The sequence below is a fragment of the Trifolium pratense genome, linkage group LG2 (assembly GCF_020283565.1).
Source record: "Trifolium pratense cultivar HEN17-A07 linkage group LG2, ARS_RC_1.1, whole genome shotgun sequence".
NCBI classification, from domain to species: domain Eukaryota; kingdom Viridiplantae; phylum Streptophyta; class Magnoliopsida; order Fabales; family Fabaceae; genus Trifolium; species Trifolium pratense.
The window spans coordinates 27,400,657-27,419,050 of record NC_060060.1 but is presented as its reverse complement, the minus strand read 5'-3'; the positions used below and the strand labels follow the sequence as shown (position 1 = coordinate 27,419,050).

At 33.7% G+C, this 18,394-nt stretch overlaps 2 protein-coding genes across 2 annotated transcripts; one reads left to right on the top strand and one right to left on the bottom strand.

The window, feature by feature from the left end:
- The first annotated feature begins 3,372 nt into the window (after positions 1–3,372).
- On the top strand, positions 3,373–7,985 carry LOC123905125. The gene is made up of 7 exons (XM_045954762.1): positions 3,373–3,612; positions 3,680–3,821; positions 3,914–4,015; positions 5,046–5,170; positions 6,699–6,982; positions 7,071–7,155; positions 7,526–7,985. Exons 1-7 carry the CDS (start codon positions 3,499–3,501, stop codon positions 7,958–7,960), a joined length of 1,287 nt encoding a protein of 428 aa, XP_045810718.1. The 5' UTR covers positions 3,373–3,498; the 3' UTR covers positions 7,961–7,985.
- An 888-nt stretch (positions 7,986–8,873) lies between these two features.
- LOC123908464 lies at positions 8,874–10,746 on the bottom strand. The gene is made up of 2 exons (XM_045959108.1): positions 10,590–10,746; positions 8,874–9,327 (listed from the first exon to the last, which is right to left on the bottom strand). Exons 1-2 carry the CDS (start codon positions 10,637–10,639, stop codon positions 9,087–9,089), a joined length of 291 nt encoding a protein of 96 aa, XP_045815064.1. The 5' UTR covers positions 10,640–10,746; the 3' UTR covers positions 8,874–9,086.
- Positions 10,747–18,394: the final 7,648 nt, after the last annotated feature.

Below are 18,394 nucleotides of genomic sequence, written 5' to 3'. Positions count from 1 at the left end.
AAAAGTTTTATGATTTCAATTTCTTACTGTTATATTTGTAATAATTGTTGTGAGATCTATTTCAAAATGAGATTGTAAATATTAATTAATTTGAAATGCTTGATTTAACAACATCTGAGATGTAATCAACCTCTCATGTTCAATTGTTCATACTATAAGTTGTTTAGATGTTATTAAAGTTTGGTATATGTTTGGTTCTGATCTGACCCTTTTTCCCTCTATGGTGAATGCCCCCCTTAGAATGTTTTATCAAAAGTTTTATCCAAATTGTTCGCTTTAGATTGTTTCTGATATCGGCTCTTTTGATATATATAATCAATAATCAGTATGGAGTGTGTTATTTATGATGTTAGTCGACAAATTGGTTTTCCTAATATTTTGTTTTAGTTCTTATATTCTTCTATATATATATATATATATATATATATATATATATATATATATATATATATATATATATATATATATATATATATATATATATATATATATATATATATATATATATATATATATATATATATATAATAGCTTAGTTGAAATTAACTTGCAAATCAGTTGAACTCTGAAGTTTGAAATAAAAAAGTGTGTAGTTTGATGGTGTCTATTGTCTTTCTACTAAGTATCCCAAAAATTCTACTAGAGTTTATTGACATAAAATTACCAATGTATGAAGTTATCGGGAATGAATCCTCTTTCATTAATTTTTTCTTCCATGAAATCCTGACCATCCACTTTTTTTTTCCAACAAGTTGGTCATCTAATAAAAAGCAATTGAGGGCAGAGATTAACACATGAGGGAATCCAATAAAAATTGCATTGGAGACAACTCCTGCCCGAAGTTATTGAAGCATGTCTAGATCGTTATTCAAGTTGTTATTTTTATCTCAAAAAAGATTGTGCGATAACATCGCACGGGTATACACACTAGTTCTATTTATAAAAGGAAACAGTTTTTGTCATATTCAATATGAACTATAAATAATATTAAATTAAAATTAACTATATTTATTATGAATTGATCAATTAAAATAAAAAACTATCACAGGTGGGATTTGAACTCACCACCCTGAACATTGGCAATTAGAAGTCATGCGCTGACCACTAGACCACTAAACATTCCATGAAAACTTTTCACCAAAGGACATACTTAACCAATATTTAAGATGATGGACTTAAAAAAAAATTGAGGCCCCAATATTTTGGTGGTCTTGGGCTGGGGGCCTGGTTGCCCTGGCCCAAAACCGGGCCTGGGTGAAGAACAAAAAAACATGAAGGATTGGAGACCTATTGCTCTGTGTAATGTTATTTACAAATTGGTGGTGAATGTGCTTTCTAGCTAATTGATTAAAAGAGATTCTTGACAAATGTATATCAAACAATCAACCAGCTTTTGTTCCTGGTCGATCTATCATTGACGATGTTATGGCAGCCATTGAATTGGTGCACTTTTTGAAATCCAAAACTCGTGGTAAATTGGGAGATGTTGCTCTCAAACTATATATTCTTAGGGCTTATGATCATATTGATTGGGAGACCTAAAAGATGTCATGATTAAAATGGGATTCTCTTTACAATGAGTCAATTGGATTATGATGTGTGTTGAATCTATGGATTACTCAGTTATTGTCAACAATGCGATTGTTGGTGCGATCATTCTGGGTCGAGGATTGAGGCAAGAAGACCCTTTGTCTCCATACCTATTCATTATATGTGCGGAAGGCCTTTCAGCTCTTATCAGACAAACTGAAACGAGAGGAGATATTCATGGGACCAAAATATGCAGAAATGGCCACATTATTTCTCACTTGTTATTTGCATATGACTGTTTTCTCTTTTTTAGAGCAACAAAGAACGAGGCTTATATGATGAAGAACATTTTATTCACCTACGAAAAGGCATCAGATCAAGCTATTATAGCCTTCCAAAATTAGAGGCAGTAGGAATGTTCCACATGGTCTTAAAAATTCCATCGCTAACTTGTTGGGGGGGGGGGGGGGGGGGGGGGGGGTTCAAGCTGTTTTAGGAATCGGCAAGTACCTTGGATTAACATCAATGGTTGCAAGAAGCAATTGTCTATCCAAGGCTGGTCATGAAGTGATGAAAGGCTGGTCGACAAAGGGGAGGCATTGGGGCTGCTACATGCACTCATTTGGATTCAAGAGACCCATCAGAATAAACTTTTTTTAACATGAAAAAGTGGTTAATGTAGTGCATCATGGACAAGTCTCGAGTAACATTATAATTAATACAAATTTTACAAAATCGACCATTGAATTGAAAGATTATATCATATAGATCATCCGTAGAAATTTTTAGAAAAATTGAAAATCATTTTATATGTTATTGAGATCCATCAAAATTAATGGTCTATGAGTTTTATTAAATATCATTAATTTTGTTGGGTATCAATAACGTATTAAATAATTTTTAATTTTCAAAAAATTTCTACGGATTATCTATATGATATAATCTTTCAATCCAACGGTTGATTTTGTAAAATTTGTATTCGTTATAATGTTATCCGAGACTTATGCATGATGCACCACATGAACCACTTGTTCATGTTAGACTTGACCATCAAAATATTCAATTAAAACTCATAAACCGTTAATTTTGATGGGTCTCAATATTTCGATTTGTTTAAACAAAAATTATGAATGATCTATATGATATGAATTTTCAATTCAACGGTAGATTTTATAAAATTTGTATTCATTATTCACAATTGGTGCACGGTGCAAGACCTAAGTCACTTGTGCACATTAAAATTAGAAAATGAGTGAAATACTATAAGCACCCTTTAATAAAAAAAAAGTTTTAAAATTCGAACCGTCAAATCAAATCTTAATCAGACGGTTGTGAATCGCTAACACGGTCTCACTACAATTAATCCAATTTCATTTTCCTACCGCATACTAAATGACACATCCTCTGGTCACTAGGTTTGGTCTAGTGGTGATAGATTTGAATAATAAGTTATAGGTTCTGAATTCTATCCCAACTCATTGTAAACAAAAAAAAAAGGCTTAATTAATAAAATAGTCCCTTAAAGATATTTTTGGTTTCATATTGGTCCCTTAAAGAAAAAAAGGTCCGAATAGGTCCCTTAAAAAAAAAAGTTCGAATAGGTCCCTTAAAGACATCTCCGTTAATCAGTTTGGTCCTTTCCGTCCATTTTTTCGAGGACTAAACTGATTAACGGAGATGTCTTTAAGGGACCAAACTGATTAACGGATATGTCTTTAAGGGACCTATCTGAACCTTTTTTTCTTTAAGGACCTATTTGATCCTTTTTTTCTTTAAGGGACCAATGTGAAACCAAAAATATTTTTAAGTACCATTTTACTAATTAAGCCAAAAATAAAAAAATGGCACATCCTCTTTTGAATTTCCCCCAAAAATTCTCTTCCTTAGTATCACTGTCACAGCCATTTTCACAAGCACCACCGACCCAGTTAATCCGACTCATTGCATTGCTAGTAGCGACAACAGAAGATGGCTTCATTATTCGGTTGGTACGGTCCTCTCATAGATCTCTCCACAGCCACTCGTCACATCGGTGAATTCGTTCAACTTCTCGTTTTCGTTCACCGCTGCTTCCCCGTTCAGGTTTCTTTCTCATTCATTCTCTTCCCTAATATCGTTCCTCCATTTCTGACTCTCCTATTATTCGCAGTACAAATCGTCCAAAAGCGGAAGAGACCTAACTCGAACCGACATTCAAGTCGGCGATGATACGACGCCGTATTTTGGTGTATCTCTTTGGCAGTCTCAAATGGGGTCCATGGTTTCAGCAGGAGATGTAGTTTTGTTACAGAGTATATTATTCAATCTAGTTTGTTATGGGAATTTTGAAGTTGATTTGAATGTGTTGTGATTAATATTAATATCGTTTTTTGAAATGTGTTAGATTTTATGATTACTAAATACGGTGATGCTGTTGAGGCTAAAACTGTCCAGTGGTCTTCTTTGCTTTGCTTGGTTCATCCTCTCCAGTCACTTATTTCAAATGGTATGTACTCCTTTACTCTGTTTACTCTTGTGTTTCGCTGTGTTTAGGGATGTTAATTTGTATCTGTGAATGCGGATCCCCGTGGAACTTTGAGTTACCACAAAGACACTGACACCAGAAACGACGTCGACACTAACATGTCGACACCGGTAATAACTTGATAAAATGACATAATTTAATGTAATCATAAGGTCGGTGTCATGTTCCTGTCTGACACCGACGCGTGTCCGACACCGGGACATGCATATGCCAATGAGTGTCCATGTTTCTTAGTTACCTATGTAGGAGAAAGGCAAAACTCACTTGAAAATCGTTTGAAACTCTACGTCACCTTTGGGAAGTAAAAGCTCACGGTCTTCTTCATCACACTATTGATAGGGTGACTTGGTCGTGATCGTGAATGTCTCAAAACTCAACTCATTCATTTTTCTTGCTTTGTTGCATTGACACTGATTAGGTGAATTTTAGGCTGTGAGCTTTTACTTCTTAGGGGTCTTGTTGATTGTTGTTAGAGTGTCGATGAATTTTATGTGCTGGTCCACGGTAGAACAGACCTAGAAGAAAGGATGGAGGGTAAATTATATTCAGTGACACTTGATTTTACATACACATTCATTAGAAATCATGTAGGTATGGAAATATCAACAATTGATTTTCTCATTAGCCTCAATATCCAACATCTGATCTCACCCTTGCCTCTCCCTCCGAGTGGAATATCCCAACTATTCTCCATCCAATTTTGGAAGAATGGATCATGGAAGATTTTTTTTCTTGAGATGTCAGTTAGGAACAGCCAATTATAGAAATGGGTAGGCCATCTATTCCTGTTTTACTATCTCCATTACCAATTCAGGCCATCTATGCTAGTGTTAGTTTAATGAAAATATCAATATTATAGAGAATGTTGATTTTGAAGTAATGGACAATTTTGTTCTTACTTAAGTGATATGTTTTCGTGGAAGGGACAGGAAGTGATTCCAATCCTGAATACAATAAAAATATGATATTTACAATGAACTTTTTTTAACAGATGTTGAGGAGTTGATAGTGGGTTGTCGTATTGGGATAACGACGAAGGAGAAGCTAAGAAGGGTCATAAAATGGGTGCGGCAGTCTCGGCCTACCATTTGCAACATCAACTTGCACTCTACTAAAGTACTCTTTATTTTCCTTTGTAGTTGTTTCTTGTATTATATGAATAATAAATAATCTAAGTCCATGTTTGCATTGTGTTGATTCTAGATGCATGCCTTATTGATGTGCTCCAGTATTATTATTAATATGTTGCATTCATTTTCTTTTCTTCGATCACATTATCCTGTTTTATAATGATATAAAAGTTCATCTTGTACATTTCTAGTCATGCTTGTTGTTTAGGGAATGCATTTGGGTATTTTGCCTTGTACCTTTTTCCATGAAAGTGTGTGAACCAGTCATGTGTTTATCATTGTTCATTATCACATTAAGCAAGTGGCTCAAGTGCTGCTGAGTGAGTGTAAGCTTGAGGGATCTCCTAGCTCATTTATTGTTGAGGATAACCTTAGAAATTTGAAGGAGATGCTATAAATATGACAAGTGCGTTTTTATTAATCTAGAACTCAACTTGGTGAAAATGTGAGAGCAACAACTCTGAAGTACAAATGTACAATTTAAGGACATGAGACTGTTTTTTAAGCAAAAATTAGAGTGTGAAGACATCACATGGAAGACTTGACATCCCAGCTATGTTCGCACCAAAAGGCCACCCCAAGGACATTAAACTCATCCGTCAAAAATAGCTAAATAGTCTAGAGGGCCTGTGTAACGGGATTTACGTTTACCTCGATACACTGTTAACCGAGGAGGACAACCCTAGTCTTCTATTTGGTCATATACAATAAGGAAACAGTCTTATCAGCATGAGCCTGTAACAATCCTTGATTTTAGCTTATCTGCGCCACCCATTACTGACTTTGAGAAGTCAGGCCAACATGATCATCACTCAACTAAACTAGTATCTGTTGGTCTCTCATTACTATAAATAAGAAGTAAAACCCCAATTACTCCTTTCACTTAAAACCCTATTTCACTTAGACATCAGAGTGTCTTTGCAACTTGCAAGTACACCTTGCACCAGAGCAGTGATGAGGGATTCGACCAGCTAGGAAGTCAAATTATTGAGTTCCATACTAGAACAAAGAGGATCTTGGGAGTCCGAAAAAATTATCGTTAACACTTAACACACTACATCTTATGCTGTTTCAGAAAAAATAAAAAATCATTTATGGCTGGAGTTATGCTATTAGATTGATGATGGCGTTATAAACTGCTTTTATTACACAATAATATACAGTTTAGAGGAAGTTGGTACCTCTGTTGTTTGAAGAAGATCAACACGACACAGTAGCACATGTGTATTTAAAAGAGATAAAATGAGTACAAGTTTCAAATCTGTATACTTGTAAATCATGTCTTAAAGAGGAGTGAGGTTGTGTCCTTGTGTACATTTATTATTTTGAAATGTTAGATACCTTTTTTGTCCCTTATTGTGTTAGCTAGCAAATCCTTTCATTTTAATGTATAATGTTAACAGCCATTTCATTCCTCTCTGTTTAATTGGTTTTACAAACACTACTCTGATCAATATGCTTTTTCATGTAGTGTATGTTTTAGATATATTAATGCATCTATGTGATGTACACAGCAAAATGAGTACCGTCCTAGAAACTGGACAGTTCATGAAGAGAGAGAGCCTCAGGACTGCTGTTCACTTATGGAAGTTTCTCACCTAACAACATCGTGCAATACTACTGTCCTTGCATCGATTTGTGAAATTGTTCCATTACGTAATGCAAGGACTCCTGGTGATACTGTGAAAGAGAATATTTTCCTTAGTAGAAGAGTTTGCAAAACTGAGGGTAATAATAACTTGGTGGAAGATCTCTTATGCACTGGCTGCCAGCTATGTGGTTCACCTCTAGATTCAGAGTATGACTTTAGAGTTTAGATTAGAATTATGATTTAAGCTTTGCTATGCTTTACATTATGATCAGTGGTAATTCTTTTTCTCTTTCAGATCTGAGCAAAATGCTTTTCCACTTGCTTGTTTGAAAAGTTCAAGCCGCCTTCATGCAGTATGCTCGATATATAGGCCTTTCATGGTAAATATAGATATCAGTTTCTCCTCACCAAGAATATATGCTATCATTTATTTGAATTTTGAGGATTAATTCATGTGCTGCATTTAGTTATAGTTACGTGAAATTATAAAGATAGTTTCTTGCTGTCAATAGTTTTGATAATTGAAACAAATAGTCTATTTATAGCCAAATCAATTAATTGTCATGCAACTTTAAAGTATCTAATATATCTAAACTCTAATGTATATAAGTGAATATGTATCTGCGGCCGCTATTTGTTCCATAATTAGGAAATAAGTATTTTTATGCATATGATTTTTAACTGTGATATTCTTTTAAAATTGCATACTTGAACATTCTTAACTTTGCTTTTTGATGCAACTTTTTGCAGCTATATGTGTGGGACGAATCATATTTCATGCCAGTTCTTGTCAAGAACAAGGCCGCAGAAATTTTATTTGGAAACATGAAGGCCGAAAATGTCTATTCGAGTTATAGAGAACAAATGCTTAACCGAATTCCTGGTCCCAAAAATAAAGGCAAGGATACAGTTGCCGATGGGAGACTTTCTAATGACCCGATACTTTCTCAGGAAGGACTTCAGAGTGCCAGTACATTAGAGGAGGAGGATAAGAGCTTGCAATTGGAGGAAAAGCAACTTTGTACTAAACCATTCAACTTTTACCATGTCTGGTTAATTTTTGTGAAATTGTTGCTGAAACAAGGAAATAACAGTCCTCTAAAATTTGAGATAATTGTTAATCCCAACATAAATGTTGAAAATGGAAAATTTGAAATGGTTTCTGCAACATTGCCCTGTTTATAAACCAAGTGATTTCAGCTGTTATGAACATTTATATATCCTTTTACTCCTTCCAAAATGCAAATTCTACAATATAATCGTTAAGTGCAAGGTAAAAATGTAGTAGTATGTTAGTTGTTGAGTTCTCTCTCAGACTTCAGCTGTATACAAGGCCTCCTTGTATATTGTTTACTCACCTTTTTTTCTCATTGAATTCAAGGAAATTAGAAGACACTTCTATCTATAAGAACGTAACAAGTTCACTCCAATCATGGCTCAACCAAGAACACCTCACTTGCAAGCCCCTCACCACCTTATGCATTACTTGCAGAATTCTTCACGACAAGAAATTTTGTTCTGTACACGCGGATTGGAGAAGCTGTCAAGTTTCTAGAAAGTTCACAATTGGATTTAACATTGTATTTGGCCAACTAGTTGATTTCCTAACCAGGGCACTGCCAAAGTCTTTGTTTACTTGAACTCCAAGTTAGAAATCCTAGATATATATCTTGCAACTCGACTCTAGAGTGCTGAGTATTATAAGTTTGTTGTAAGTTAGGTTAGCTTTAGCTGTAAAATTAATTGCTGAGTTCTCTCTAACTGTAGTTGTATATAAGGCCCCCTTTGTACATTGTATAGACACTTTTCACATTTTCAATGAAATTTGAATGATTTTCTCCCAATTCTATGTGGTTCCACAAATCCAATAGATTGAACTTAAATCCAAGCTCAACCTCCTTATAAAGATTAATACAACCTATCAATTTACCACTTATTATTGGTAAGTTGCGAACGAAACAACCGTATTCTCTCAAGAATGTATTAAAACGAATTTGTTACTATCATTCTCTGATAATTCTTTATGGTTATGAAGTTAAACTATAAAGAATCCAATAAGACCATTTCTCCATTACTGTCAACTAGGAAAAGGAAGAAGTAAAAATTTATGAATCTTTTTACTAATAAATAAACTAAGAAACCTGTCTTAGCAAGTTATTCACCTTTTGTTTACACTGCTGGAGGATAAAGGTCAACGACAAACATAAATTGAAAGCACATTTGATCAGGCTGCCAGAAAACTGCATTTAGTTTGTTACAATTATACGACCAAACAAATTTTGTCAACATTGATAACATCAAGATATAACAGTTATGAGTCACTATGTGTCTCATGCAATGAAGTTTCAGCAGCAGCAGCACTTTGAGCTTCTTCAAGTAGTTTCATTTGTCGCTCTGCATGTTCCCTTTCACACGCTGTAATTCCCATGATAATATCCAGCATAGTACCGGTAGTCCCAAAAAATACAAGTGGTGCGAGAGATTTGCGCTTTATTCCAACTGGAATTGCCAGCAAAGCTCCTGCCACAGAGAATACCCAAGTCCCCAATGCACTGCAAATTTTCTATGTTCAGTAACATTGTGAACAAAATTCCTCTTTGAAAATGGCATTTGCAACATAACAGGAAAAAAAACTTGAAAGGTAATAAAAGAAACAAATAAAATAAACAAAATCACAGAAGAATGAAGAACATCCAACAATTGAGTCAAGATGAACCCATTAATTCATATTATGGATAATCCTTCTGCACCGGCAGATATCCACAATAAACTATCAAATTGGTCACTATCTCTTTAACTCGCTCTCAAACAAGTCCCTGACTCTTTCAATATCTCAAATTAGTCTCTGTTTCTGTCAAATGTTTCTCGATTTGGTCCCTTTGTGAACATATGTTTCACTTACTGTCAGTCAAATTAAGTCCTTATCTTCATCCACTTTTTATCAAAATAGTCTCTGACACTTTCAACTTACCATCAAATTAGTCCCTATCTTTATAATTTTTTTTTTTATCAAATAGGCACTGTTTTAAATTGACCTATGACTACATTGCACTTAAATTGTGTGATGTCAATGTCCACGTGACAACACTCCATGTCACCGTATTTAATGGTGTTAGGAAACAAATGTCAACAGAAGGACCAAATTGAGAAACATTTAACAAAGACATAAACTAATTTAAAATATTGAAAGAGTCATGTACTTATTTAAGAGCGAGTTAGAGAGATGAAGTCAATTTATTCCCAATTAGAAGAGGCACCAACCTCACTCCAATTCACAACACAGATCCACATGAAATGGAAGCATTGCATTATTGATTGAAAAATAAGAAAATTTCTTACAAGAGAATCTCTCCTGTTACCCCAAAACAAGAACCAGTACAAGGCATACTAGTTCAAGAAAGACATTACATAATCATCACAAGCCATTGGGGGCAAGAGGCATTACAAGTTCAAATAACAAAGAACAAAACACTGTGTCAAAAAACAGGAGCACCAATTTGAATAGCAAAACACCCCAAAAAACTATAACCAATATCAATACATACTACAAACACAAAAACATAAAAAATCACCGCCCCACGCCTTCAAAACACGCCTGTTAGCCATACACAGATCGCAAACTCTACACTATCGCCAGTAACAGAACAGTACGTTTCCGTCTCTAACAAATTAGGCACTAACCGGGAATCTAATTCAATCGGTTGCGAAAACACAAAAAATAAGCACGAAAACTAAAGGGGAAATTTTACAATTTGAAGTGAAAATAAGAAATCTATGAATCGGTGAATATGAAGAGAGAGGAAATGAAACTAACTTGGAAACAGAGCAGTCTTCGAGATGCTTTACATTTTCTTCACCACCCATTTTGGAGTCGCTTGGGTTTTGTGTAGAGCTGAACTGATATTCCAACAGGGTTCGCCCCTTTCACGAGTGAGTGTTGGATCGTTAAAATTGGAACAAGAAGAAAAGTATAGAGTTTTTTTTTTGGATACATAAAAAAAATATTAGTATAATGAATTTTTTTTCTTAAAAAACATAAATTATACTTTAATGAATTTTCTAAGATATAAATTTTTTATTTCATTTCTTCCATAAGTGTAGCTCAAATGTTAGAGATATTATTGAAGTGACCGAGATTCGAATCCCGAATTTCACGTTTCACCACATTTAAATGTGTGAGTCCTGTCACTAGACTACTTGACCCCAACTTTTTTTTTCCACTCTGACCCTCTAATTACAATATTGGTCCACCTTAGATTTTTGGTGTTAAAACTCTATTAACGGAAACATAATTGTTGATAGACAAAATGATAAAATTATTGAAAACCCACACACATAAAGTGGGGGAATCGGGATTCAAACCCCGATCATAGCGTTCAACACTAACAAATTCGGCATTTTTGTCAATTGAGCTAGGATTCGTGGACGTAATTAGGCATGACAATGGGGCGGAGCGGTGACGGATTTTGCCCTCCCCAAACTCAAACCCATAAAGTCCGGGTTTCCCCAAACCCATCCCAAATTCGAGCGGGGATAAAAATGATAACCCCAAACCCATGCCCAACGGGGATTAGGTATCCCCAACGGGTTTCGGGTATCCCCATTACACTTCTTTCCACGTGAATTTAAATTGTATTTTAGTATTTTTTTATTAAAAAAAGAAGTTAAATGTTCAAAATTATTTTCTCTCAACAATATCTTTTTAAATAAAGAAAAAAATAGAGAAAATGGTTTGTTTAATACTCAAATTAAAAAAAAAAAATAAATATATGAATGTGATTTAAGAGATTGTTTAAAAGAGATGAAATCTAATTTTTAGTATAACGGGCGGGTTTGGGGACGGGTTCGGGGTGGGTATCAATGTACCCATTACCCGTCCCAAACTCATCATTTGAAATCGGGGAAAACCCAAACCCGAACCCAAACCCAGTCAACTCGGGTTTTTCCCGTCAAAGCGGGTATAGTTTGGACGGGTACCCGCAGGTATGAGTTTTATTGCCATGCCTAGACGTAATGTTTATTAATTAGGAGACCAAAATAAAAAAAAATTGGCTTAACTATACATTTGGTCCCTTACATTTATTTTAGGTTTCAATTTGATCCCTTAGGTTTAAAAAGTATCAATTTGGTCCCTTACGTTTATTTTAGGTTTCAAGTTGGTCCTTTCCGTCAATTTTGTCACATGTGGCAGTCAATTTGCATACGTGGACTGACACGTGGCACTTGGACACGCTGACACATGTACTGTTCAAACGGTATTAGTGACAAAACTAACGGAAAGGACTAACTTGAAACTTAAAATAAACGTAAGGGACCAAATTGATACTTTTTAAACGTAAGGGACCAAATTGAAACCTAAAATAAACGTAAGGGACCAAATGTGTAGTTAAGCCAAAAAAATTAATTAAGGAACCAAAATAGTAATTAAGCCAAAAATAAAAATAGATAAATAATTGATATTTTTAGTTCTCCAAAATAATTTTCAAAACAAACACTTTTTTGCTTCTCTGTAAAGGTTAGCCATGGCAAAAATAATGCATACCCAAGGGTACCCGCTGGTCTTGATTTTGATGGGGAAAATCCGAGTTGATTGAATTCGGATTCGAGTTTGGGTTTTCCTCGACTTAGAGAGAGGGGGGGGGGGGGGGGGGGGGGTTTAGTGTCTCGCATATTTTCATAACCCTATTACGCAAAAACGGGATATGCATTTGAAATGTATATCATGAGCAATACGAAAATGGATCGAGTAACCTCTTCCTTTATCCAAGAAAAAAACATTTTTTGTTTGCATGGTCCAATCATTGATCCTGAAAATTTCTACAATAAGATTAGGTAGGTTACTGGAACAGTTCGATATCCATGATTCCGCTATTTTATTTTCCTAGAATATAGGAAGAATACGAGTAGAACGAAAAATAATACGTTCCATTTTGAATGTTTAGCTTTTATATACAAAAAAAAAAAAACAAATTTTAGGAAATTTTAGAATAGGATATATGTTTCTCTCAAGAACCCACAAGACTCTCTTAAGAATTTTCTCAGAAGAATGCACTAAGCTCTCTCTAGAATGTTTCTAACAATTCAAATATTACAATCTAATTTTTGCAAAGTGCTATTTATAGGTAGATACATCGAGTTGCACAACAAGGGAATTTTTAAGTCACAATAGACACATGACCAGTGCATATAACTACGGTCTGGCAAGTGGACCAGTCTGTCGTCGAGTAATAACTTCTCAATTGAATGAGTTCGTCTTCCCAAGGATCGTGTCAAAGCGACTAGTTTCGGTTAGGAATGAGATAATAAAAGTAAATTGCATTCACTTTGTTGTTTGAGAGAGTTTTGATTCATAAACAGAATTAAAAAGATTTAAAGAAGATCATATGAGAAAGATATGTTAAGTGTTTTCGAATCCCTCATATACTCATGCTTGATAATTTGGTATTATATTGCACTATTCCTTTTATTATCTGGCGGGTTAATTATAAGTGGTAATATGTGCTCTCGCATATTAGATGACCCTATTTCAAGTAATGATGCTGCTACTAAATCAAGATAATAGAACACATGTTGTCACGTGTTAACCTTATCATGTCCTCACGTTAAGCTTACCTTGGTTGAACAGCTGTAAACATACATACTTTAATGATGTAATTATTAACGGTATAACCTATAGTCTCGGGTACTTGTACTACCGTTCTTAGTTCAGGCTAGCTATATTATCTTTTAGTTTGGTATTAGAGGTGTTGTCATGAGATCACCTAATCTTAAGGACTATTCATGATATGTGCGCGTTCATCTACTCGACCTAACCTAAAGGTATTTAGCTACTCATAGGCATATTAAAACAATAGAGTTAAAACATGCATAAAAAGTAACCTCGCTTCCTTGCGGAAGAAGTCTCGTCTCCCTATGGTGGGGGAGAATTGCTTTCCCTTGAGAGCTCATTAGCCCTCCTTGCTTCTCTTCCTTTGCTCCTTCGAAAGTTGTACTTCTCTGAATTTATGAATGAATAGTTGTGAAGGAAGAGGACTCTATTTATAGATTTTTAGTATGCTTGAGCTTTTTCATCGTGTCTCATCGTGTCACGATGGCTTCAGAAATTTCCATCGTGGTACGATAGTTGTCATCGTGGTACGATAAGTCGGGATTTGTTACCAAAATTGCGCAGACTTTCTTCAAATATATCTCATGGCATCGTGGCATCGATAAGTCGGGATTTGTTACCAATTTTTTGCTCGTTTTTATGCATTTTCTTCTATTCTTACTTTTTGGTCAAGTAACTTCGTAACTTTAGGTATTTGCTTGCATTTGGTCTTCAGTCTAACTAAAAAGCATTAAAAACTAGCCTAAATACTAGTTAAAAACATAATATAATTTCATGTCATCAGCATACTTAAACCATGCACCGGTTCACACACTTAGATTTGTAAAAAAACATATAAGATTTTGCACCGGTACAAGATCATGATGTTCCGGTTCAAAAAGTCTCAGATTTTTGTTAAACCAGCCATAAACTGATTCAAAGGTTCCATGTACCGGTGCATAGATTATGGGAAACATGCACCGGTTCATACCTCGTATGCACCGGTTCAAAATGCTTGAATATGAAAAATTTACTAAGTTTTAAAGCATTTTGAAAACCTTTACGAAAACATTATAGACTAAACATTGCTTTAATCAAATCAATTTATTTTAACACTATTTTATTTTGACACTATGCAAAACAAACGAGAATATACGTGCATTTACATTACCCAATCTAGTATTTTCTCTCACGGTCTCACCTTAACTAAATATTGACTTGAGCGTTGGAATATTAACTTTTTTGCAATTACCTTTCCCCTTGGTATTTGAAGCCTAAATCATCAACAAAGTACAAATCTGACACATTCAATCTCACCGAAAGAATATTCTAATCTGAACACACGGTTCAAGAATAGCGAGATTTATACATGAATTCTGATTTATTCTCATTTTTTCCTCATCTCACATAAATGTGGGTCCCATCCTAACTTTAGTCTCTCCCATGTTGGTCAACAACTAATGCATTCTTTTTTTTTTTGATAAGCCAACTAACGCATTCTTAATTTCTCGTTTGACACATTTCCCATCTTAATTATATTCTTATTCCTAATAACAACTCTAATCATCAATTATTAAAGTGGGTCGTTACATCCTTAATTTTATTGTGAAAGATTTTTAATGATTATCACGTTTTTGTATGTTACCCGTTGATCTATTTAAGAGACAAACACATGACATTGATTTATTTAAGAGACATTGTTTAAGTGTGTTAAAGGGACAAATATAATACATTTTGCTAATAATTAAAATGAGCTTAATACACTATAAATTGATCAAATAATATATTTGTTACATGCAAAAGGAAAAAAAAAATATGGCTAAAACTCTTATCTTTGTTTATGCAATTATTTTATTTCTTTTCCTATTTCTTATTGCAAAGGAGGTTGACGGTAATTCATGTTTTCACCCTTTTCAAATTACCTTTTTTACTTTTTAGTCCCACACAACCTTTTATCTCGTTGTAGTAATATAATTTTATTTTCTTCTTTCATTGTAGCACAAATTAAAATTAAATGTGAAACCGATGATGAATGTCCAAAAGTTACCAATTTGGATCCTTTAGCTCGCGACATCCATCCTTCTATTTATAAGTGCATCGACAACTTATGCGTACGGTTATTGTATGAGTATTAAACTCCAAAGTGTATACAAACTGAAGAATGGGTATTACAAAAATTATTCCTATTGTAATCTACAAGAACAATTTTCTCCGTCACTTTTAGTAAAAATAATACTTTGACGCTTTCTAAAATTTTCCCATAGAAAATTAATTTTTAACATAACCATTATCTAAACTCTTTCGTCTTCAAAATTTTTCTCATATTTTTTTGTCAGTTTCTGAAGTAAAAATAAAGTCGAAAGTAGTCTCAAGAAACAGACAAGTTTAAATTGTGACCCTTTTAAAAATTATTTCTTAAACAGAAGATTTCATAATCAATATGATATGTTGATCGATATGATTCTGATGTAAGAAAATTCTTCGATAGACACAAACACAAATGACAATTGTTAGGCACACTCACAAAATCATAAAAATAATTAAAAGAAAAGAAGTAAAATAATGTTAATTGATGTGACTATTTTATTTTCTTTTAAACTTTTTGATTTGTGTTTGTGTGCCCAAATATATTTTATTTGGGTTTGTGCCTAAGCAAGAATTGCTAAATGCAAATAAGGACAAATGTGTATATGACTTCATAATCAATCCAATTTATTGATCGATATGATTCTAATGCATGTGTGACTTTACACATATGTGCGTAAAACTTCATAATCAATCTGACCGATATGATTTTGAAGTATGTAAATCTATCTATAATATAGAGAAGAGTAGAAGGTTTAGACACACATCTCGTATCATATATTTTTTATGTAGAAATCAGAACTTTGTTTTTCTATAACTAGGGGTGTGTTTGGTAAGTCCAATAAGCTAGCTTATAGCTTATTGGACTAGCTTACAAGCTTGTTTGAAAAAAATAAAAGTGTTTGGTAAAAAGCTTTTCTCACGAGCTTATAGCTTCTTTTGAGATGCTATTTCAAGTAACGTTTGAGCTTATAGCTTATAGCTTTTTACAGTTTTTTCCATTTTTAACCTTTAAATTTAATTTTATTATTTTTTATAAAATAAAAAAACTAACCACTAAAACAAAAACTACCCACTACATATAAATGTCCTTTTATGTCTTTTTATATTTATCAATTATTTAAAAAGCTAATTTTACCAAACACTTTAATTTCAATCAGCTAACTTTTCAGTTATCAGCTATAAGCTAGCTTTTCAGCTATCAGCTAGCTTATAGCTTTATTTTACCAAACAGAGCCTAGATGTAAAAAACTAAGTCTTACTTCATTCTTTAATTTCGACTCTTTCAAGAACTATTAGCAGTAATCTTATTCCAATCAATGACTTAATCATATTGAAATAATTGGCCTCCTTTTAACAACCATGATTGTTCTATAAAAATAAGAGAAACAAAATATAAATCTTATTTATATTATAGCTCAACCACTCGATAGTGCAAATTACTTCTTATTCTCCTCAACAAGTTCTTGAAGATATAAGAAATTAATTCTAAATAAATTTGACTATATCTATTGTAATATGTCGACTTTAATTAATAGAAGAATATTAATGAGAGATAATTATTAGAGACTAATTGTTAACAAGTGAAATAAGTGTATAGGTATAATTAAAGAATATAAATATAAATACACTTTCGTCTATTGACAAATTTATAATTTTTGATATTTTGCTGTTCTTTTGAAAGAACCAGTTTGAGATTAATGATCACATCATTTATTCTTCAAAGTTATAAGTATGAAATATTTTATATCTAATCGTTCGACGTGATACTTACAATAAGTACAAGAACTTATAGTTTTTTCTCACACTTTAGAACAATTCTCAATTTTGTACTAATTTAGAAACTCTTTTCTGAAATTATTTTGCTTCTTAAGGACAATAAAATTTGTATTCTATTTTAAGGGGGTGTTTGTTTCGTGGATACAAAATTGATTCCCAGGATTAACTTTCCTAGGAACATAAAAGTAGGAATCTTATTCCCAGAAAAATAGGGAAAAAAGTGTTTGGTTAGTAACTTTATTTCTGGGCAGTTTTTCTTAAAAAATTCCAAGGAATAACTAAATTATTTTGGTTTGCAATCTATATTCTTGAGAATTAATGTTATAATTATCAAAATACCCCTGATGTAGATATAATGAAATCACCAATATTACCCTGGAGATTTGTAAAATTTGTTCACGACGATCACCATATTTACTAAATATGTTCATATCAATGTCCATAAATTCTCTCCTACGAGCTTTGATTTCCATTTCCATTAAGAAAAAATAATGGGTATGTATACGGACTGGCGGTTAGAGTATGTCAAAGGGTAAAAATGGGTTTTCATAGCAGAACATGAGTTCATGGTTCTAGGGAACAAAATTTTCCAGCCCTCATCTCATGGGAATAAATTGGAGAAGAACGTGGGGGGAACGTGGGTAGTTTGAGGTTCCTAAGTAATTTTTATTCCAAGACTTTTTTTTCTGTTTCAATGTACCAAACGTGAGTTTATTTATTTCCAATCCTGGGAATATTATTTTAAGAAGTGAAACAAACGCCGCCTAAAGAAATTGTTATAACATTACACTTCAAATAACCGGGGCACAGTGGCATAACATTGTTATTACTGTATGATTTTGCTCCTCAATTAAGCCTTGTACAATGGCCCAATCTTCCCACATCTTGCCCTCTTTCATGCCAATTTGTCTTGTGCTCATTTTGTTGTGATTCCACACACAACTACTGCGGTTTTGCCATAGGTTCCATAGCAGAAAAATAGCCTTACTTGCAGTTTGGACATTCTCTGTGCAACAAATATCAAGAATTAATTCGTTGATGTTGTGATTGTGATACCTTTGCAAGCGCCGCTGTATAATGTGCTCAATACCCATTCAAAGAATATGTGCCAATTTTCCCCCGGTTCCGTTGTACATACTGGACATTCAATTGAACATTGGACATGGCAA

Coding starts and splice junctions, on each gene's coding strand:
- LOC123908464 (XM_045959108.1), bottom strand. CDS start 10,639: ATGGGTGGTGAAGAAAATGTAAAGCATCTCGAAGACTGCTCTGTTTCC. Junction 9,328..10,589: donor GAAGACTGCTCTGTTTCCAA/GTTAGTTTCATT, acceptor GAAAATTTGCAG/TGCATTGGGGACTTGGGTAT.
- LOC123905125 (XM_045954762.1), top strand. CDS start 3,499: ATGGCTTCATTATTCGGTTGGTACGGTCCTCTCATAGATCTCTCCACA. Junction 3,822..3,913: donor AGATGTAGTTTTGTTACAGA/GTATATTATTCA, acceptor GAAATGTGTTAG/ATTTTATGATTACTAAATAC. Junction 6,983..7,070: donor GGTTCACCTCTAGATTCAGA/GTATGACTTTAG, acceptor TTTCTCTTTCAG/ATCTGAGCAAAATGCTTTTC.